The sequence below is a fragment of the Myotis yumanensis genome, unplaced genomic scaffold (assembly GCF_028538775.1).
Source record: "Myotis yumanensis isolate MYYU_CA2020_CCGP unplaced genomic scaffold, mMyoYum1.0.hap1 SCAF_9, whole genome shotgun sequence".
In the NCBI taxonomy this organism is placed as follows: Eukaryota; Metazoa; Chordata; class Mammalia; order Chiroptera; family Vespertilionidae; genus Myotis; species Myotis yumanensis.
This window is the reverse complement of record NW_027223760.1, coordinates 59,021,740-59,045,545: the sequence shown is the minus strand read 5'-3', so window position 1 is coordinate 59,045,545 and position 23,806 is coordinate 59,021,740. Positions and strand designations below refer to the sequence as shown.

Here is a 23,806-nt window from a genome sequence, read left to right as displayed (position 1 = left end):
TCATTTGAACTTCTTATATATGCAAGGTCCTGTGTTAGTGCTAAAGTATTAAAGATTAAAAAAAAAATACCTTATGGAGTGACAAATATACAGTGAATAATTACCGTAAAATATGATCAGTGTTGCAACAGACATGAGTATCATATACTTTGTTAGGTTTTGACTAGGAATGTATAGCGAAGTTGAAAAGTGCTTCACAAAAAAAGTTAATATTTACACTGGATCTTGATGTTTAAGAAAGAATTTTCAAAATAGGAAAAAAAAAAGAATTTTCAAGTGGAATGAAAAAGTAAACATTTATTGGCAGCTGCCACGTCCCACAGCCAAAGCTAAGCTCTCTCACGTGGTTGCCTCTTTTAAATTCATAATCGTGTGGTATTTGAATTAATCTCCTCATTTGTATAAAAGGAATAAATATGTATTTAGTGTCACAGCGCTATGATATGTGTCAGGGGAGATACTAGAGAAATGTCTGAGTAGGAGGAAAACAGGGCCATGGAGATCAGTGATCAGAGAATGTCACAAACCCCATCCATCCAACTCCCTCCTTTTAAAGATCAAGCCCATGGACTGGCCTAATGTAAGTAAATGGCAAAGGCAGGCTGAATGGGAGCCTGGGGGTTCTGCTCTACAGAGAAGAACTTCTTTCTCAATCGTGTGTAGCCAGAGCCTTGTCAGCTGGCCTGTACAAGATTCCTTTCTGTGTTCTACTGTTTAGAGTCGAAATTATAATATTACTAACACTTTTATCACATAATCTCCCCTTTTTAAAAATTCTGCTGCTTTTCCCTCTCTTTTCATTGCTTTCCTACCTGGTGGTTCCTTTAGCAGGACTGATCTGAGTGAGATAGTGATGGTAAACTTTAAATGAAGCACTTCGCTAAGAATGTGAAGATAGATCATATGCTGGAATTTGACTCTAAGGTCTTTATAGCCGGTGGGGGAAGTGATCTTGCATATTAAGCACATAAATTCTCCTAAGTGCTTTACATCTGTTGTTTTCTCTAATATTTACAGCAATTCTATGAGGGATGTTGTACTCTCATGCACCTAATTAAAGAGAACACCATGATACCATAAATTGAGAATGTCCTCAAAGTAACACAGCTGGAAAATGATGGCGCCATGACTCAAACCCAGCCACTTGGACTCTAGATCCGCCTCTCTTAGTCACTAACGTAAAGAAAATAAAAACAAATAAATATAGAAGGTCACGTATGCCAATTCCATGGATGCACAAAGGAAAGGGAAGAGGGGGACAGATGGCTTCATGAGGATGCCTCTTTGGGGGCAAGCTCGGGAAAATGAAGTAGAGAGGGACTGATGGGAGGTGAGGAGAGGAAGGCATTTTAGGTGGGTGGAGGCATGATCCGCGGAAAGCTTGAGAATGGTAAAGAGAATGTCGGTTTCTGAGCACAGAATGTGTAGGAGGAAGAGAGCCCGGAGAGGTAGGCTTGGCCTGTGAGGAGCTTGAGTACTATGCTATGAAATTTGAATTATATATTTTTTAAAGAAATAGGTACTAAACATGTTTTAAAGGTTCTGCGGATAGGAGTAACATGAGCATTTTAGGAATAATTGCCTAGTCAGCAGTGCAAAGAGTTAAAGCCAGGGGGTTTTATGTGCATCTTTCATATTAAAATTTAGAATCAGAATGAAGGGTAACTCCAGTGGGAATGGGAATAAAAAGGGCAAATGTTTATGACCCAGCCATCTGGGCCCTGATTACAGGCCAAGAAGCATGTACAGACATTGAAAAGAATGAATGAAGGAAAAACCATGCTTAGAGTGAACTTAGAATGACAAAGGGGAATCTGAGGCCAGGGAGAATCTCTAAAATAATCCAGGGTCGCTGTGGATATAGAATTAATGGCCACCGTCATTGATTTGATGGGAATGCTATGGGAAGAGGGGCAGAATCCAAAGTGCCTCTGAGGTTTTGAGAGAATAGTAGTAAGAGTAATAAAAAGTCATGAGTAGAAGCAGATTTGAGAGTTATTTTCTGAGTATTTGGAACTGACAGTAATCCCTGTGGATCTATTCAGTGACGCTGAGCTTCTGGCTGCGAGCACACTGAATTGCAGCCTGATTGTAGGCTGAGCTAAAAATAGACGAAGCTTTCATGATGACCAACATCCTGTGTCATTCTCTGGTCTCTTGTAACATGAACCCACTTTGCACATGACATTTTGCTTTGAAATATCACATTCAGAGGCAAGTAATATCAGTACCACGTGAAAGGCTTCCCTTGTATCAAATAGAAATTAATACATTTGATCATTGCTTTCTAGAATGTAGTCCACTTATAAGCCTTAAAGTCTTCATCATTGCAGCTCAGCATAGCAGGGCCAGAAGAAGCTGGAGGGAATTATAATACCCAAATCCCTGGATACATATTGATTTGATGTCAAACAACCCACTTCCATGAAGGAGACAATGTAATCAAATATACGCATGGGTTGGCATAAGGCAAGATTCTATAAATAAGAAAAAAAAAGAAGGTATAAAATATATGTTTTAATTTTTCAGTAATTCAGACACTGGTCTGTATCTATCAGATGCTCAAAAATATTATACAGTTTTTATAATTATGAGTAACTCATTTATATATGCTCTATTGGGTATTTAGAAATCATAACAAGTTCAACATGAGCATTAGCTCAATCCTTCTGATAGCACTATAAGTATTAGGATACCTGTAGTGTATAATTTTATCGATGGGGAAGTTTAAGGATCTGCTTGAAGCCCCACTAATATGTTGCATAGCCGGATTTAAAGCCCATGCCTTCCTGACTCCAAAGTCTGTACTCTTTACAGTTAAGCTGTCCTCCATCCATTTCTTTTTGTAAAATTTATCTTTATTGTTGAAAGTACTACAGAAGCCCCTTCCTTTCCCCCTTGACCCCTTCTAGCCTGCACCTGTCCCCTGTCCCAGGCCTTGCCCACACTATTTTTGGTGTCTATTGGTTATGCATATATGCATATACAATCTTTGGTTAATCCCTTCCCACCCACCCACCCACTCACCCCGACTTCCTTCTGAGATTCCTCACTTTGTTCCACGCTTCTGTGTCTCTGGATCTATTTTGTTCATCAGTTTATTTTGTTCTTGAGATTACACATGTGAGTGAGATCATGTGATACTTGTCTCTCTCTGACTGGCTTATTTTGCTTAGCACAATACCCTCCAGGTCTCTCTATGCTGTCTCAAAGTGTAAGAGGTCCTTTTTTGTTTGTTTGTTTGTTTTGCTGCCACTGCTACATAGTATTCCATTGTGTAAATGTACCACAGCATTTTTACCTGCTCATCTGATGGGCACTTGGGCTGTTTCCAGATCTTAGCTATGATAAATAATGCTGCTATGAACATAGGGGTGCATATATACTTTCTGACTGGTGTTTAGGGTTTCTTAGGATATATTCCTAGAAGTAGGATCACTGGGTCAAATGGGAGTTCCATATTTAATTTTTTTAGGAAACTCCATACTGCTTTCCATAGTGGCTGCACCAGTCTGCATTCCCATCAGCAATGTACTAGGGTTTCCTTTTCTCCACTTTTTTGCCAGCACTTGTCATTTGTTGATTTGATGATAGCCATTCTGATAGGTGTGAGGTGATAACTCATTGTCGTTTTAATTTGCATCTTTCTGATGATTAGTAACTTTGAGCATTTTTTCATGTGTCTCTAGGCCATCCACTTTGGAGAAGTGTCTCTTTAGGCCCTTTGCCCATTTTTTAATTAGATTGTTTGTCTTCCTTTTATTCAGTTGTATGAGTTCATTATATATTTTGGATACTAACTCCTTATGAAATGTATCATTGGCAAATATGTTCTCCCATACAGTGGGCTCCCTTTTCATTTTGTTGATGGTTTCTTTTGCTGTGCAGAAGCTTTTTATTTTGATGTGGTCCCATTTGTTTATTTTCTCCTTTGTTTCCCTTGTCCTAGGAGATGTATCAGCAAACATATTGCTATGAGAGATGTCTGACATTTTGCTGCCTATGTTTTCTTCTAGGATTTTTATGATTTCATGGCTTACATTTGAGTCTTTTATCCATTTTGACTTTATTCTTGTGTATGGTGTAAAGTTGGTGGTCTAGTTTCATTTTTTTTGCATGTATCTCTCCAATTTTTCCAACGCCATTTATTGAAGAGACTGTCTTTAATATGTGCTCTTGTCTCCTTTGTCAAATATTAATTGAGCATAATGGTTTGGGTTGATTTCTGAGGTCTCTGTTCTGTTCCATTGATCTATATGCCTCTTCTTATACCAGTACCAGGCTGTTTTGATTACAGTGGCTTTGTAGTATAACTTGATATCTGATATTGTGATCCCTCCAACCTTGTTTTTCTTTCTCAAGATTGCTGTAGCTATTTGGAGTCTCTTTTGGTTCCATATAAATTTTTGGAGTATTTGTTCTAGATCTGTGAAATATGCTGTTGGTATTTTAATAGGGAGCCATTTCTCTTTTTTTAATATATTTTATTGATTTTTTTTTTTTTACAGAGAGAGGAAGGGAGAGGGACAGAGAGTTAGAAACATCGATGAGAGAGAAACATCGATCAGCTGCCTCCTGCACACTCCCCACTGGGGATGTGCCCGCAACCAAGGTACATGCCCTTGACCAGAATCGAATCCGGGACCCTTGAGTCTGCAGGCTAATGCTCTATCCACTGAGCCAAACTGGTTAGGGCGGGATTCATTTCTTTTAAATCCTGTCTATGAAGAGCAGTGCTGGCTCTATAACCCAGGACTTAGTGGACAGCACCCAGAGATTGACCTTTATTTAGGGTGAGAAGTGACCTGAAGCATAAACATGGCTCCTCTAAGGCTTCAGAGTAGCCAGCAGCTCTACCTGAAAAGCCAAGAGTCCCCTTCTTCCCATTGTAATCTCATCTGCTAGTCAATGCACAACCACCATGCTATCTGTCTGCTATATGTTTCCTTCCAGTATTTCTGTTTCCTCTTCATATGATTTATTAAGAAAAAACATGCCAACCTGCTTCTTCCTAGTTCTACCCTAAACCCCAAAATAACGATGATGTTGTTTTTCTCTATTCAGATGCCTCCTTATTTTTCCCCCAAGAAATGAGTGTAAAACTTAAAATTTTGTTGCACGTTTAACCATTTTCCTCACCTTGTTCTAAGTATTAGAGTTACTTCTCTCAGACACCTTTGAAAACAAAACATTATTCAAGGAAATGAGCTTTGGGAAACTGTAACCTTTAAAACAAATATTTAAAATAATATAATACACGATATTTCCTCCTTTGGAGATTCTGAAGCTGTATTTTGGGTGTAAATTTTGCAAGCCTCACTTTATTTCCGAGGGAATGACATTAATTTGATTGAGTCCTGTAAAGTATAGAACAATCTGTAAAGGAAGGGAATTGGATAATGGATGGTATTTGTTTATAAAGGTCTAAACATTGTAGATCTCATATATTTTAACCTCTGTTGCCCTATTTGGGAGTAGAAAGTGGCCTGGAATATCTAACAACAGAAGGCCACTGCTTAAAAATATCTATCAGCCAGCAGCAAATTTCCACTAGTTTAGGACACGTATTAATTCTACAAATATCCATAAAGAGGGTAAATATTATGGACTAGACATAGTGATCATTAGGGACCTCAATGATCTGGGAATTTGCCTAAAAGAAATATCTTGTTGAAAGAAAAAGTTCTGCCAATTTATTTATTTGCTTTCCAGACAGTTACTTTTTTCTTAAGGAGAAACACAACAGAACATTCGGGAGTGATCATGAAGATAGCCAAGAAACCAGGGCATGTTTGCCCCAGAGAAAAACACAGGTTAAGGTGTACTTGCCTTAAAATGTGGACAATGGGTAGATACAGAGATAAAGGCTTCCGGCTTAATAGAAGAAAGAACTTTCTGATGATCAGAGTTACTTAAAGATGAAAAGGACTGCCTTTCTTAATGAACAAGATTGATCCAAACTGCAGAATCTTGTCAAGTATATGCAAATAATATAGTGATGTTGGTCACATTATGAGTCACTGACATCCTAGCTTACGAAGTAGGAGAATTGTTTGTGAATGTTGTTTATTTGGAAGCAGGAACAGGGAGTAGGACAAAGGAAGGAAGATAAATGGAAGAGAGGAATCTGGAGGAGCAGTTAATGAATACAAAGCCAACTCCCCAAACCCCTTGACCTTCTCTTTCATTGGAAACAGAAGTTTCTAGGACATTTAGCACTGCCCTGGATGACTACCAAGGTTCTGACGTACACATAAACAAGAAAATGTTGTTTCCCCCACATGGATACTAATTTGTGTTTGTGTAGAACCCACCCAAGTGATATGTTGGAATTTAAGTGAATGCCCTTTGGGGATTCTGTGACTTAATTCAAATATATATTCACATGGTGGGAACTTAAAACCAGAGAGAGAAATATTTGATTAGTTCTTTCCATATTACACTTTATGTCCTTCTGTGTTTTTAAGAAGGGTTGTCTCTGCTGGCTTATTTTCCATCTTGTTCATGTTCATTAATTCCTCTAAAGGCTAAAGCCATAATCATTGGTTTATATAATGTAACCGGAACAAAGTTCTCGAAATAGTAAATGAAATATTCTGTTATTTTATATAGTTCACTATAGAGAATTGGGAAAATAAAAAAGAGCAAAAATAACATTAAAGTCAGCAATCACTCCACTACTCAGAGATAATCACTGTTTATGTTGTGATATATTGCCTTAGCTTTGTTAGTATCAAAATAATAATTTTTGCAATATAAAAAAGTACATAATATTTTGTATTCTGTTATGTTAAAATTAAAATGTGTTCATAAGTGTTATAGGCATTAAAATGTGTTTATAACATAAGTGTTATAAGCATTTTATCATAGCCTAACACATTCTAAGAAAACATGATTTTAAAGACTAAATTTTAGTTAGTTAGCCCAGTCTTCTTCTTCAGGATACTTCCATACAATCTATACCTCCTAAAAAAATATTTGCCTTTTCTCATTTTAGTAGACCTCTCCAACTTCCTACCTTACCTCAAAGCTAAACAAACTGTATTCTTTATCAAGATAAACTCATTTCTTCATGTCTCTGCATTAGAGAGTTGAGCATCCTTAGAATGTTGATATTCCCTTTTGAGCTTGAAAATTAGATGTCTTTCTTAACTGCTTCTTTCCTTTGACATGATAATACCATTATTAGAGAGTCAGCATGCGACAGCAGAGAGTGCACACGCTGTAGAGTCAGATGGATCTGAATTTAAATTCTGATTCTGCCATTTATGAACACCATCCAAGTATATATTGGACAAGATCATTTACTTTTCTCTGAACCTTAGTTCCTCTTCTGTAAAATGAACTGGTTTTATCGATTGAGACAACATTCTTGAAGTTCCTTGGTTATTATAAACCAATACTTATAAGTTAGTACTCAATGAGTATAAATTCTCTTCCGTTTATGCCTTGATAAGCTCACCTATCTCTTTTCCCCAAGATCTCTCATCACCATGTTTTGGTCAGCCACACAATCAACACCTCTAAAGCTATAAGGTTGAATGGCAGAAACTTTTCTATTGTAATTATGTATGGTCGTTATTCTAGAGAGAAAGCAGAGGACTTTAACTTAGGAGAGGCAGGAGGGCGTTATAAATATGCATGGGAGAGGAACTCATAGAAGTAAATGCGGTTCATTAAAAGGTTGATTAATTGAAGGGAGAAATCTTTTTAAAAATCTCTCCCAGCTGGAGGAGATAAAGACTGGTATTTTAGTGGTAAATTGAAAAACAATACTGTATATTAATTGGTAATTACTGCCACCAAGTGGTAGGAAAATGCTTCTTTAGAGACTGGAATCCATAGCCTTTGAGGGGAAAGTTCCCTTGTCACAATTTAGTGATTACATGGTGGACCCACCCTTATTCCATTTCTTCCCATTGCGTCATATCCGCCCAAGCTGTGATCTTCATTAAATGGAAAGCTGTCTTTGGTTTCTGTTACCACGCTGCCAAAATATCCTCCTGTCAAAAGAGAAATCTAAGGCTTATTTTGATCTTTGTCTCAGGAGCTTCCTCTAGTACAGAAAGGAAAAAGCAACGTGACTGCAATGAATGCTGAGAGACTTGGAGGTGAAACAATGATTGGAGAATCCTAATGTAGTTCAGTCTCTAGAGTTAGAAAGGCCAATGCTTGGGTACTTGGTCTGCCGCTTATCAGCTGCATGATGTGAAATGATTGGTCTCAGGATCCATTTTCTAAGTAGAATATGAGGATTAAATTAGATGATGTACATACAATGTTTAGCCCAGGGCCTGGTCTCTAGCAAGTGCTCAGTAAATGTTAGGCCATTCTTTTTTTTTAAATATAGTTTTATTAACTTCAGAGAGGAAGGGCTAGGGGGAGAGAGAGAAACATTGATGATGAGAATCATTCATCAGCTGCCTCCTGCACTCCCCCTACTGGGGGTCAAGCCCACAACTCAGGCATGTGCCCTGACTGGGAATTGAACTGTGATTTCCTGATTGGTAGGTTGATATTCAACCACTGAGCCACACCCACCAGGCTAGCCCATTCTTATTACCATGCCTATTACATACATTTACATTCCCTAAATCTAAATATTTATTGTTAATACAATAATTGTTAATATAATCCAACCCAACCCTAAAGAGGTAGAAGCTAAGAAGGTAAAATAAACGCAGCAGCAAACTTTGCCAACCGTGAGAGGGATATTATATGATTTCTCTAATTCCAAAGAGAGAAGAACTAAGGAGAGAAGACAGGAACAAAAAAAACCCCTCTACATTCTCAATCAGATCTGGCAGTAGTTACTTTCTACTGAGGTTCTGGGCAAGGCAATTACTAGTAAATTCCCTTTTAGTTCCCCTAACTCACACTGTGCTCTAAAGAATATGAATTAATTTTTTGGAAAGTCGCCTGCAAGATAAAACCCATATATGGATACCAACTATAATTTTATACACTAGGAACCATAAAGTGTCATCTATTATTAACCTTAAGTAAAAAGAAAGGTAAAAATAGCAAGGCTATTTTTGCAGTGATAGTAAACTGTTATCTGACATTCTATTTTCAGCAGCCTCAATTAAGCAGTACTTCCATACATTTATATATTGTCTTGACTAATTTATGGTCAGAAAAATAAATAGCCCAGGACACTGAGGAGCCTAAAATTAAAATGTCTTCTGTTTCATCAGAGATGGATTGCATAGAGTCACATGTTTGTCACTAAACTCCAGTTTAGTTCACAGGATCCTACTTCAGCCCCTTGCCAGAATTATACCAACCTGTCCTCTGTACCCCAAGAGGTGGTCATTCGGTCACTCCCTGAACACCTCCAAATGGACCTCATTAATTTTATGAGGCCCCCCAAGCTACTTTGTGGACAGGTCTATTCATTAGAAAAATTTTCCTGGGAACGAGTGAAAAATTCCCTCCATATAACTCATATGCATTATTCTTAGTTCTAGAATATAAACCCAAGAACAATAGTCAACATTCTAGACTACCCCCATGTCCCAGATAGTCCAAAGAACCCAACTTTTGGCACTATTACCTTCATCCTATGAATTGGTACATGCTATAACACAAAAGGTAACCTGTTCTGCATAGCTTATCTTTGACCAATCATGTGATCAAATGGACAGGGATTTTTATGTTCTCAGCACTTTAAAATCAATAAAAATAAAGAACCTTGAGGTACTCAATTTTTAAAACTCTGGATAGAGATCAGAGTGAAAAGCAAAGAGGTCACCATTTTCATTAAATCTACTCATGGAATACTCCAAAGGATGATTTCAGTCGGAAGCAGGTGATCCTAGAGGCGGCCTGTGGCCCTTCGTCTCCTCAGGTTTGATATCCTCTTGAAATCATCAGTACTGGGTCCTTCAGACAGGACGTGGTAAGAACACAGCCTGCATCTTGGGTGAGTTGTGCAGCAGGGAGGGGACCATCGCCCTGCATCTGACACGTTCTTTGTTCATTTTGCTGTCATACCCCTACCAAGCCTTTTTTTTTTTTTTTTTAATAATGTCAGCTTATCTTAGTTGTCTTGAGGAGATAAACAGAAAAGGATTTATTTAATGTTAGGCTTTATCCACAATGGAACTGGAGATACAGCCCATAACCTGAGGCTGAATAGGAGGAGAGTGACTGTGAGGAAAGACAGAACAGAATTTCAAGGGGAAAGTTAAAACTCAGGTGACAGGCACACTTGGATAGCTGTTCTTCTCTCCAGAAAGGTTTCTCTCGAAGCGTTTCCTTGGGAACATTTTATGTCTTCTCTATCAAAAGAATATTTTTGGTGAGATGTTTCTAATATACGGAGAGCTGTTGTGAAACAGGGTGTTAGCACAAAACAAGCAATAATTTGGGAACCCCAATCTCCGGCTCTCATTGAACTTATGCCACTGACGTGCTGTGTGATTTTTGGCACATTCCTATATCCGCAAAATGGAAATGTTAAAGAGGGTGTTTTTTTCCAGCCTTCCCAGAAATACTGAGAGGGATAACCCAAATAATAAGTGTTACAAACTATTGCAAAAGTAAACTGTGGAAATTTGAGAATTGATCTCAACAGAATACTTAAGAAGGTGTTTCCGTTTGGAAAAATAGCCCCGGACACCGAGGAGCCTAAAATTAAAATGTCTTCTGTTTCATCAGAGATAAATTGCAGAGAGTCACATTTTTACAGTAAATAAGAATCAAAAAAGGGACTGGATGGTGAAGGGAGAGGCCCATCTGCTAAGACCTCCTGTGCATATTCTTCCAGGAAGGCAAATATTCTTTGTGCTGGAGAGTGCAGCATTTCATACTTTCTTCAAGGACTGTATTTGAAGTGTATGTTTATGCTCCAAAATTCCTCTTTTTTTTTTTTGCCACGTTATTATTTCTTCCTGAAATCTTTGTGCGGTTTTCAGTAAAAGCACACCTTAACTCCAGGAAATAGGAAACCTGTCAGATTAAATCTTTTTGCTCCTTTAAGTGCCAGAACAGATGGTCTGGCTTTTTTGTGGGTAGACGTTATTTTTTATACACTGTAGTATCATCCCATAATACTACCAAATCATATACGTGACTATACAGCTACACTGGCATAACAAAGTTGCTGAGTAATGAATCAGGAGAAGCCTGGAAGGTGGGTTCCAATTGTTTATGATGGTCCTCTTTATCCAGAGAAAGCTGAAAGCCATCGTGTGAATAACACAAATCAATGAGGCTCAGAAACCACCATTCAGGGGTATTCTGAACAATTCAGAAACTAGGCATCTCCCCTGGATCCTTTATCAGGTTACGTTTATAAACCTTCCACACCACTATGGCACTTCAATTACAATGATTGCTTCCAAAACTTAGGCCTCAAAAACCTCTCTCCAGATTCATTTCCCGGAATGTGCTTGGTTTAACAGCCTGATTCATGTTCTTGTAAGATATTTTCAGATTATTAAGGCAATGAGAAATTTATGATCAGTTTCAATTTTTATAAGTTTTCCAATGACCTTTTTTGAGATTTGACTTACAAGTCTCTCTATTTGCCTTGTCAAGTTTTTAGGCAATCTACCTGAACCAGGTACGGGAAAGATGCAATGCATGTTTGCCCTTGTTTAAAACCAGTTTGAACTTAACTACTAGTAAATAGCTTTGTGGAGAGAAGGGACACTTTTCCCTTAGGAAATTTCAGGTGAGCTATAAATAATGCTCTGCAACTCTTTGGTTACCCCTGGTGTTTGGAAACACCTTATTCTGGTTTACTCTTTCTAACCTCTTGGTTTTCACAGTCCCTGTATGTGTACTGACAGGCTCTGGCATAAATATATTCAAAAAGAAAACTATAATGTTCTACCTGATCCAAAATATTTATTATAAGAACTGTTGGGGACAGAGGAAGCCTAGCTAAAGAATATAAATTATAATGCTGAATCACACCATGCAATTAAAGATTTTCTGTGTTTATTTTGCAAGACGCTAATCAACTGGTCCTGACTTTCTTACAAGATAGAGGGAGGCAGATAGAGAAAGAGAGGACTAAGAAACATTTGGGGAAGAAAACTTCCCGTTTGTTAACACCCTTTAGAAAAGCAATTCTCTCATTCCTTGGAGGCTCCATATGGAATACTGGTAGCCCCACCTTCACTTAAAAATCTTGGTGTTCTGGCCACCAAAAATGATTCACCCTCATGGGAACCAAAGGGGAAAAAAAAGCTTAAAGGATCTTTAAAGTCCAAATATACCCCCAGTGCTATGATGGGAAAATGAACCTGTCAAACATAAACCACGTAAAACTGGCCAGGCAAAGGCATAAAATGTCTACAATAGGATCCAGAAAAATTAACATCAACTTCCTCTCCTGTGGTTGATGGAAATATGTATGAACAAAACACTCTTACTTCTGCTAGGGTGCTTCTGTTACCTGGCTTAGTCCCTGGGGATGGAGAAATAAGTGTTCTCTAGGAGAGTTTAAACCCTCCAGGAAAGAGAAAACATCGGGTTCATCAGCTACGCCTGATGTTCAGGTCTGATATCAGATGTCCATTGCTGCTCCCGTGGTGGGTCCCACCTCCAGGCAGCTTATGGTGGGGCCAGCTCATTAAGCCAAACTAGAAAAGTCAGTCAGTCCTAGGCTTTCAAACAGGTTTGATTTGCCAGGTATAGTACTTAATGGCTTAAACCAAACAAAACAAAATCAAAAAACACACCCACAAAGTAACAAAGCAATTTTAAAAAATTTTTATTCTGACATTTTAACGCCCTAAAGCTTTTAGTGATTGGTTTTACATTATTTGATCTTGACTGAATAAAAAGTACCTGGATTTCTTCCAGGATCAAATTTCTGAGTGGGATTAGGATGTAATGCGTGCATCAAGGTTAAAGGGTGATTATAGGGGAGATGGAACTATAGTCACTAAGCACAGTTACTGCAGAACAGCCAATGCGAGGCAGTAGCATTCAGAGGAGAGTGCTGCTGAGACACTGCCCAGTTTCTAGTTTCAGGAAGTGGAAAAGGCTATTTTGTGTCTATTCTGAAGCCAATCCTGGTGTTCTCAGAGAAAATGAATCGACAGCTGGGAAATATACCCATAGGTTACTTTCCCAAGTCATCTTGTTTCACATAATTAAGAACACAAGCTAACATAATATTGTATATCAAGTATACCTCAGTAAAAATTTTAAAATTTTTTTTAAAAGATCATAACCTTTTCTAGTTTTGGAAGTGACTTCTCACCTTCAAAAAGAATGTTGCAATGATCACTCAGTGCCAAGGTAAGGTCTTTCTCAGTGATTTTTGTGTCAAAAGGTCTAATGCTGACATATAAAGAGTGTCTGAGGTTTGAGAAGGAAATTTTGAAACCCGTAAAGCTATGATTGTGACATTTAAAAGGTCAATACCACTCAAATTATTTTAAAATGCTACCATTGAGAAGAAAATTAGCTTAATCTGATCAACCATGAGTACTTCAGAAAAACAAAAAAAGAAGTTAATTGGATTTTATTCAGTGAAAAGACTAATTACAGCCAGTTATGTATCTTGAAATTGGCTAAATTTGATTAATTTCTTTCCCTCCCCACGTATATTGTAAACACATTCATCCATCCATCTACTAACTCATTCATTCAGTTTCAAATTCCATTATGTCATCTAGAAACTTTATTTCAACAGCACAGCTTTATCTGAGGAGCTGTGGCAAAGTTAGATATAAAAATAGAAGTTCTCTCACCATAACAGTACCAACTATGGCAAATGAAATAATACATTAAATTGTATTTCTGTGTAATGTGAGGTTCAGAAGTGTTTCTTTGCTCCAAAATTTATTTTCTTCATTGATTTGCCCCTCATGGAGTAAAATTTCCTTTTTCAATCCATTTGTTTTTTTCCAGAGAGTTGAGGGACTTAAAATGCTTTGGACAAGAAAAGCTTTATTTCTGCTACTATCATGAACATGTAGAACTACAAAATCTCTTCTGAATAAAGATGAAGTATGTTGGTCATGGAAGATGAAGCCACATCTACTTTAATACGTAGTGGTTTATGATTTGTCATATTTAACTCAGAATAAACCACATTCAGCTTTCAATCTCAATTCACCATGATAAGCTCTGTTTATTTCAGAAGGATGACCTCAATTCCTGTAAGCTACTCTATGGCACTTTTGGATTTGTGCCTGAAAGCTCTGCCCCTAGCAGGTTCCAAATTCAATTCCATTAAACATGCAAAACCAACCTGTGTAAAAGCAGACAAGGTGATGGCCTTACATGTTGAGATTGAAGAAAACTAAGCAGAGCTCCTAGACAGCCAAAATATGGCCAGCCAACCTCCTTTCCAAAGACACATTCTAAAAACAGATACCCAGCCAGTGCTGCTCAGTGGTTGAGCATTGACCTATGAACCAGGAGGACACGGTTCACTTCCCAGTCAGGGCACATGCCCGGGTTTGGGCTCGATCCCCGTGTGAGATGTGCAGGTGGCAGCAGAACAATTATTATCTCTCATTATTGATGTTTCTCTCTCCCTTTCCCTCTCCCTTCCTCTCTAAAATCCATAAAAATATATTTTAAAAAATAAATAAAAACATGTCGAGTAGGGAATTTTCATTCGTTTTTTTCTTTGTAAATACCCACAAGGAGTATGGAACTTTGAGTCATTCACCAATCTATACGTTTTCAGAATGTGTCCCGGACGACGGCAGCCTGTACTTTGGAGTCAAGGAGTTCTGCTGGTGTTTCTTCAATCTCAGCCCTAAGGCCATTATCTTGCCTGCCTATACACAAGGTTGGGAGTCATTCACTAGTAAGGATGAATAGTGACGGGCAATTGTTTCCTAATACCTCAAAAATAGTTTTGTCTTGAACAAATAGAAGGCTACTCATTGAATTTTTTTGAATAGTAACACTTATATATGGCTCAAACATAAGTTACCGAAAGTATTCGATGAAAATTTAGCCACCTTCATTCAGCTTCCAGCACTTCTCCAAACAAGGTAATCACAGCTCATTGTTTCTTATATTTTTCCAGAATTACTTTATACATGTAAGAGCAAATATGTATGCAAATTATATTTGCATTTTTACACATAAAGCCCACTTGCTACACATACAGTTCTACAGCTTATTTTTATCACTTAACCAGATAGTTTGGAGAACTTTCCAGATCAGTGTATAGAGAGTTTTCCCACATTTTTTAATAGATACAACGAAATCCATTGAATTTAATCAGTTGTCTATTGATTGACATTTGGGGTTGCTCCCCTTGCATGGTTGCTAACAACGCTAAAATAAATAATCCGACACAGATCATTTTGCAGACATGCAGCTATATCTTTTGGATAAATACCGAAAAACACAGTTGTTGGGTCACATGGAAAGTCTGTGTTTGGGTTTGTACGAAACTGCCACTCTCACTTCCAAAGTAACTGTGCCATTTTCCACTCCTAGGGGCAAAGAACAAAAATTCCTGTCGCTCTACACACCAGCAATTGATATCACCAGTTTGTTTGTTGCTGTTTTATTGTATTCTAGCCATTTAATAGGTGTGTGGTGCCGCTTCATTGTTGTTTAAATCCATAATTTTTCATGACAAATGATGTTGAATATTTTTTCTTCTATTTGACATTGGCAGATCTTCTTTAGTCAGGTCTGTTCAGACCCTTTGCCCATATTTTAATTTAATTGTTATTTCCTTGTCGTTGATCTTGTTTGATGTCAATCTATTACTTTCCAATACTTTTTACAATGATGATTATTTGTATATGTGACTTCTTATGCCTACTTTCTCAATTCCCAATATAAATTTAGTCAGATTCTTCCACATAATAGTGTGTCCTGCCCAATTCTAGTTCTCACTAACTAAAAATTTTGAAAAGATTAGGGGCCTAGGGGGAAACCCTGTTTACAATGATGAAAGAAGGGCACTGGGTAGAATAAGTTAAAAGATAATGAAATAAGGATCTCTATTTTTAAGATCCATTAGAGACCATACAGTTCTGACACTCTGACCTTATGTCATAAACAAGCACTTGATGTTTCTCCCTTGAAGAGCACTTTACGTAGCTTCGCGTTCGTTCATATCTGGCTGAGAGTAATTAAGGGGAACATTGATGCCTCAGCGGTGAGCTCTGAAGTGAGCAGTTCTGCTGAGAAAGCACTGGCGAGCACCCTGCATGCAGTGCTGACGTTAAGAACACACTGAAGGTTTTAAAATACTGGAGAGATTTAAAAATACTGATGCCTGAGTCCCAACCTGGAAATTCTGGTTTTTAATTGGTCCAGGTATCAGGAATTTTTAAAGCTAAAACACAGCCAAGAATCACTGTCATCATCAGGCAGGCTTTCCAACTTGATAAACTTTCCCCATTTTACACAGATAATTTATACTGGAATCCCTAGAGACATGAGAGCCCAAATGGAAGGAAGCCGATGGCAGAGAGGACGGCCTTAGATGTCTAGCCAGGGTGTCCTGTAAGAAAATCACAATCCCATCAGCACAGTATCCAAAAAAAAAGAAGAAGAAGAAAAGGAATTGCTCAGCACACTCGCATTTTGTGAACTAAACTACAAAATAACACTTTTAAAAGAGTCCAGTTGTCATTTTAACCGGTGACTGAAGTAGAATAAAAACATTCAAGAATTGGTGGTAGCAAAGTAAATCACCAAACTTTTAATCCAGACACAAGGAAAATGCACTATTGAACCAGAGATAGATTTCTCCCATATTGATTAGTCAACATTTAACATTTGTCTGCGTTTTCCTATTATTTTTTCTACACCTTTTTTCCCTTTATTGATTAAGGCATTACATATGTGTCCTTATCCCCTCAATACCTACCCGCCCCTCCCCCTCCCCCGACACACACACACTCCCCACTCATGCCTTCACCCCCACCCTGGTGTCTGTGTCCATTGGTTAGGCTTATATGTATGCATACAAGTCCTTTGGTTGATCTCTCCCCTTTCCCCTCCACCCTCTCCTGCCTTCCCTTGAGGTTTGACGGCCTGATTGATGCTTCTCTGCCTCTGGATCTGTTTTTGTTCATCAGTTTATGTTGTTCATTATATTCCACAAATGAGTGAGATCATGGGATATATATCTTTTTCTGACTGGCTTATTTTGCTTAGCATAATGCTTCTTTTTAAAAAATTTACTGGTTTTGATAAAATCATATAAAAATCTTTAAAGGTTATCAAAGAATTAAAGCTCATTTGAGATTCAGCTCATTATCTTGAGGGGGAAAATGTAAGCTCGTTTCTATTCACTAATGAGTGTATTTCTGTAGAAGTAAATTTCAGTGAAAATTATTTCATCTAAGGTGGGTAAACGTTATGTGGGGAACAAATTCAATAAGCTGTCTTAAAATAACTCAAAGTTTTCTTTGCTAATCTGAAAGCCCTTAGTAAGCTTACTATTTATTAATGAATGATAATTTTATTTACATGGTTTCCTCTCAATCAGAATTACACATAAATGTGCAATTTAAATGGCCCTATTTCTATCTAACTTAAACAATTTACCGTTTTTTGACAACTGTCATTGATAGGTAAATTGATGCAGTTAATTTTGCAAAGCAAATAGGTCAGCCATGCATTTTCTTACAAGAAATTAGATGCCATCAATATAATATTCCCCCCCTTATCCATGGTTTTGCTTTTTGCTCTTTCAGTTACCTGTGGAAAACTGTTGTATGAAAATATTAAATGGAAAATTTCAAAAGTAAAAAGATTATAAATTTAATCTACACCTCATTCTGAGTAAAGTGATGAAATAACATTAACTGTTATAACATAACTGTGATATCAAAGGTTTGGGTTCAACTAACCCTTCTTTTACTTAATAATGGCCCCAAAGCACCAGAGTAGTGATGCTGGCAATTCAGATATGCCAAAGAGAAGCTATAAAGTGCTTCCTTTAAGTGAAAAGGTGAGTATAGTACAATAAGATATTTTGAGAGTGAGAAAGAGACTTCATTTGCATAATTTTTACAGTATCCTATATAATAAAAGCCTGATATGCAAATTGTCCCCTCAACTGGGAGTTCAACGGGGAGTTTGACCAGGGGGTGAGGCCAGCTGGCCAACCACCTGCGGCCCCCCCCTGGCCAGCCCTGCCTGATTGGCCCCGATTGGGGCAGGCTGGCAGGACCCCACCAGTGCATGAATTCGTGCACTGGGCCTGTAGTATTATTATAATTGTTCTCTTTTATTATTAGTTATAAATTACTGCGCCTGATTTATAAGTGAAACTTTATTATGGGTATGTATGAATAGGACAAAATGAAGTGTATATATAGGGTTTGGAATCCTGTGGTTTCAGGCATCCACTGGCGGTCTTGGAATGTGTCCCCAGTGGATGGGGGGCTATTGTAGCCTCATCCCCTGTGTTCTTCTGACGTATCTCCAAGGACAGTATTTCTGGCAGAAGGAGGGGGTAGCCATTTTACCTGATATAGTTTGAGAGGTATAAAGAATGTCTCTGTAGAAAAACATGTCCCTGTCTGATGCCTTATCTTTTCATTAGTGCTAGATTCCCTACCTGTAGGATAGCCCATTGGTTTCTGATTGCTTAGTGGGAATGATTGTATCACACCTCCGCTCTCCCTGAGAAAGTGGGAAAGGACAAGAAGACAATGAATGGAAATAGGAGGAACAGACTCTAAGTTCATTTACTTCCTAATTTTGCCTGGTGGTAAAACTGATTCATGTTTTGCTTAGATCCCATAATTACCCATATCAACCTGGCAAAAACAAACTTTCATTAGCGCTTACACTTTTATCCCTTCCTATTCTGGAATGGAGGATGTTCCTTTTCAGCTTTAAATGGGTGCATAAATTTTTCCAGCTTCCCTGGAGCAAATGTCATGAGTGAACTACAAGCTAAAAACTAGGCGTTCTTTTACCTTTGGATGTGAAATGATTGTTGTTCTTTTCCTTTTCAGTTTCTTCTTTGTGGCATATGTGGAATATTGTGCGCCAAAAAAAAGTCTGGACTTATCGTAAGTTTCTGTCTTGTTTGCGTTGTGCATTGAAGTATTTGAAATGTCAGAACTCAGATATGGAAATGGTGAATAGTCAACTTTCATATGTTGAATGTGACTCATTTAGGGTAGAAAAAGGACTGACAAATAAATCCTGGCTTTTTTATTTTCAAAGAAAAACATCACGATTACTAGTGCCCAAGCCAGTTTGCCCAGTGGATAGAGCGTTGGCCTGCAGACCAAAGGGTCCCGGGTTCGATTCCTGTTGGGAGCACATAGTTCAGTTGCAGGCTCCTCCCCAGGCCCAGGCCCTGGTAGCGGCTTGTGCAGGAGGCAACCAATTGAGGTGTTTCTCTCACATCGCTATTTCTCTCTGTCTTTCCCTCTCTCTTCCACTCTATCTAGGGATCAATGGAAAAATATCGTTGGGTAAGGATTAAAAAAAAGACTATTACAGATTATGAGTAAAGAAAGAAAAAAGGAAAGAAAGAGAGAAAAAGAAAGGCTTTGATATACTCTTTAAATGCATGAATATGCAGTCTTTATGACTTCTGTGGATGACAGTATCCACTTTTCCAATTTATAGACTCCTAAACATTCGCATGAATCCTTCCATAAACTGAAAAAGACATAACTTGAGTTCATGGGAAATTTAACTGTTTAAATATGGAACTGGGCCTAAGCATTGCTGGCTTTGTTTGACTGTCAAGTTAATTTTACAAAGCAGCAAAACAGCTGTGTTGTTATAGCGACAGTTAATTCACAAAGATGTTTCTTTTATTTTTTTTATTACTGTGAATGCAAATGTAAGTGTTTTCAGATGCTTTATGGTGTATCCTGGGCTTCGGGGTATGGAACACGCTCCCAGTTAACTCCGATGTTGGCTGGAGGACAGCTTCTGCGTGCTCGAATGTGGCTTCCCTGCTGCCTTCCACGGCATTTTATGAGAGTTTGGAAAGAAGGAAAAGGCATGGTGTATTTTATTGAGAACAATAGGAAAATATACCTTTAAAATTTGGCGAAATGAATACTATACATGGACCCTAGGAAGTGATCTTTGAGCCTAAAAGGAGTTTCCAAGCGGAGACCAGTTATCTGAGGAGGGCAGGGAAGAGGCAGTAGTGCAACTCTTTTGTTTAACTCCTTTTCTAATCACATCTTTCTCTGTGAGAATATCTATTGTGACAAAAAGGTTGAAGGCCCCATTGCTTAGACATGTGGGACCTGAAGAGTGGTATTATGCTAAGTAAAATAAGCCAGTCAGAGAAAGACAAGTGTCACATGATCTCATTCATGTCAAGGAAGTCTTGTCTGAAACCACTGGTTGGACTAAATTCCCCTGCTCCCTACTCTGAACAAAATATACTGATGAACAAAATAGATCCATGGAACAGACTGTTGAATCTCAGAGGAAGGGGGGGGGTGGTGAGGGACAGGATGATACTAACCAAAGAATTTATATGCAAATGTGCATAAATTTGGGTATAGGTTTTACATTTTAATTCCTAAGTGAGAATACTCTATCTGCGCCTGTTAATAAAGTTTGGTGCCTTTAAAGAATTACTAAGAAAAACATCAGAAGAAATATCTTTTCCTCTAATAGATAATTGAATTTGCCATTTTTCTTAATTAACAGTAATGACTTCATAAAAAGGTAAAATTTAATATCTTTTCATGTTTTCTGAGAATGACTAAAGATGAAAATATATTATCAAGAAACTGAATTTCCTGAATATACTTTAAAATGAAATATAACTGATTGGTTCTACCTGAATTGGAAGCTATAGGTTCCCACTTGGGATGATTCAATTATTTGGTAATTGATACTCAGTATTACAATTAATCGCTATAAAATATTTTACTCATCCATCACTAGATTTTTAGCCTTGCTGATAAGTACCACGAGACAGACAATAAGGAATGCTGAATTAAGTTAGAAAAATAAAAGGAACTACTTGTAGATCTTTCTGCCTATCATGCTATTTTGCTGTGCTATTTCAAGCATCCATGGCCTTACCCTTTACTAGGAACTGCATGCACTTAGCTTAGATGGTCAAGGAAGTCTTGTCTGAAACCACCGGTTGGGCTAAATTGCCCTGCTCCCTACTCTGAGGGCAACCCATTCACCTCCATGTGGAAATGTTGGATCTTCTCCAAGACTGCAATGTACTCAAGGGGAATAACTATGAGCTGTTCTTTTTTATAATGCCAACTGCTACCTCACTCAAGACCTAACAGATGCTAGGTGCTCAATACGTGCTTGCCAGATTCAACTGTCAACAGCCAAAACACCTGATATTGTAGAATTAAATGCTCAAGTCAGTTGTATAGCTGTTTGCTCTGAGGATTTATGCCAAAGGAGGAGATCAGTAGAGTCATGGAAATGTTCTGAGAAATGGGACAGGATTTGGGCCTTTCATCTAAGAGTCCAAGGGAAAAAAGGCAAAGTTATTATCAGGAAATGAACATATTGTTGAGGTAGGAATGTACAAGCTCTATCGATGGATAAGAGAGGTGACAAGAATAGGCACTATGCCAGGAGAATATGGAAATAAGTTTAGATAATTAAATTAGCATCATACTGTAAGTTATCGTGAAAACCCTAGATACTTGTGCAAAATAAAATAAAATTATTAAAGCTATTAGAATATTCTATTAAATTTATTAAATAGTCACAAAACATTTGCTACACAGCAGGCATTATACTTAGTTCTACCAGAGACCTTGTGATATTTACTTTGAATAAAAAAAAAACCACTTTGATTCTATTAATAGAGACCCACATCAAGCCAATAGGAGGATCAAAAGCAAAACCACATACTGAGTTTCTCCAAAGCAGCCAGTCCAAGGGTGTTGTGGGAATACCTACTTTGTAGGCTTCACTGTGGTGCCACATAGTAACACAAGTTTTGTTAAGATGAAGGGTCAGTTCACGGGGAGTCCCTGAAGCTCCCATTGGGGAAATAAATACACACACAATAAAATTTTTATAAATGAAATAGTCAACTAAATTTCCTCAGATCACAAAACTAAAGAAGTATAACGATCTGAAGCCTGTGGAACTAATGGCAGTTCAATGAAAAGGTATTTAAATATTTTGGGGGCGAGGGGGTTTCACATAGTGAAACTGGATTTGGAATCAGAAAATATGGGCTCAGTCCCTGAGTAAGATTGTTACCTGCCTCTCTCAGAGGATTTCTGGATGGGTTCATTGAGGTATCTGTTCAAGTTCCTAGCCTAGTAGCACATAGTAGATATTAAATCGATATTAGTTAAATCTGAATCTACCTAGAAGACCAGTTCTGCTACTTCAGAGTTTTCATAAGATGTGTCCCTGGCTTCTGTATGGTCAGCGCTTAATTCTGGGAACACTGTGATCTATACCCTCTCCATTCAGTCCGATGACATAGAATCTCGGTGAAAGCACAGCTCCTGTCCTGTGGGAAGCACCAAAAACATCTTTATTGTAGTTCAACCGTCCTTTCTCAACGTTAACACTCCCTTCTTCTTACCAGATGATCCTCTTTTCCGCCTGCTGCATCTGTGGCCTCATCGGGGGCATCCTGAACTTTCAGTTCCTTCGGGCTGTGACAAGGAAGACCTCTTCCCTCTACCCCCTGCATCTGGCCTCCATGTCCCTTGCGTGCATTGGGATCGGGGGCTGCACCCTCTCTTCATGGCTCACTTGTCGCCTGGCCAGCTATGAACAGAGGAGGATGTTCTCGGAGAGGGAGCATTCCCTGCATCACTCCCATGAGATGGCTGAGAAAGTGAGTCTCGTACCTTTTCCTCTCGCAGCTGCTATGTGATGAAGACCGCAGGCAAATCTAGGTGAACCAACTGGTTGCTTTAGATGAGAAAGTGAGAAATTAGATTTTGTGAAATGTTGGTCCCATTGGATTAAGGATAGGAATTTATTACTTTTTTTCTCTGCAATTCTGGATACACTTATTTTCAACCTACTTTTGTAGCCTCTATACAAAAAACACAGCTCCTACAATATGATTTCATAAAATATTCAATGCCTAATAAATATGGATTTTTATGTGTTGTATTGAGGAAAAACACTAAATACACTCTCAACTCAATAACGCCAGTTTTAGAAAGCGGATGAATTCGCCTTTCTAGCCCACCCTTGTGCTTGTAAGGAGATGCATTTGATTATGTAAATTAGGTTTTCAAGCATAAAAGAGCCTTTTAATAAGGCGACAAAAAGCCTTGCCTATCAGTGCAGAAATTACAATTCACATAAAGCTTCACTTAATTCTCCTCTACACTTCATGCATATTTGGGTAGCTTTGCCTGTAATTTAAACAGTGGTCCTTGCATAATTGTTTCATGAAACCCATTCAAACAGGAAGTTACATTTACCACAGAAAAGAACAAATGATATAGTGAGCTGTCTGTGTTTCTACTATATTTGCATATATTTTAAAATGTACTTCCTGCTACTGGATTTATTAAGGAAAAGTCAAGTATCTGTGACATAACTCACTTAAGATAATGGCTACATCATATTTTACTTGATATCAGGGAAATAAAACTGCATGACCACAGAATAGAGGAAAGAATTGCAAGAATTAGTGCTGGGTATTTCTATATAATGTTATTTTGAAAAAAAGGTATTTCTTCTGTAGTTTTATGTGTTTCTATTTTGTTTACATCCTGATAAGCTGAATAAATGCTCTTAAATTGTTTCAAGAAAGCAGTTTTAAACAGATTTACATGTGTCCTTCAAAAAAGAGTTAATAGTAAGACTGGTCATGTACAGAAATGGGTTGTTCAAAGTAGATTATTATTATATACTTGTGGCCTGGTGCACAAAATTTGTGCGGGGGGGGGGG

General features: G+C 38.0%; 1 protein-coding gene across 5 annotated transcripts in view; it reads left to right on the top strand.

Annotated features, from left to right (window-relative positions):
* TMEM196 (transmembrane protein 196) overlaps window positions 1–23,806 on the top strand; it is a 54,804-nt gene that overhangs the window by 26,698 nt on the left and 4,300 nt on the right. For 4 of the 5 annotated variants that reach the window (XM_070425149.1, XM_070425146.1, XM_070425148.1 and 1 more), the window contains exons 2-3: window positions 18,924–18,980; window positions 22,478–22,732. In XM_070425149.1, the coding sequence (XP_070281250.1) occupies window positions 18,924–18,980; window positions 22,478–22,732 (312 nt within the window). Of the gene's footprint in view, window positions 1–14,688; window positions 14,768–18,923; window positions 18,981–22,477; window positions 22,733–23,806 lie in introns of those variants that run through there. The other variant, XM_070425150.1, reaches the window with a different exon arrangement.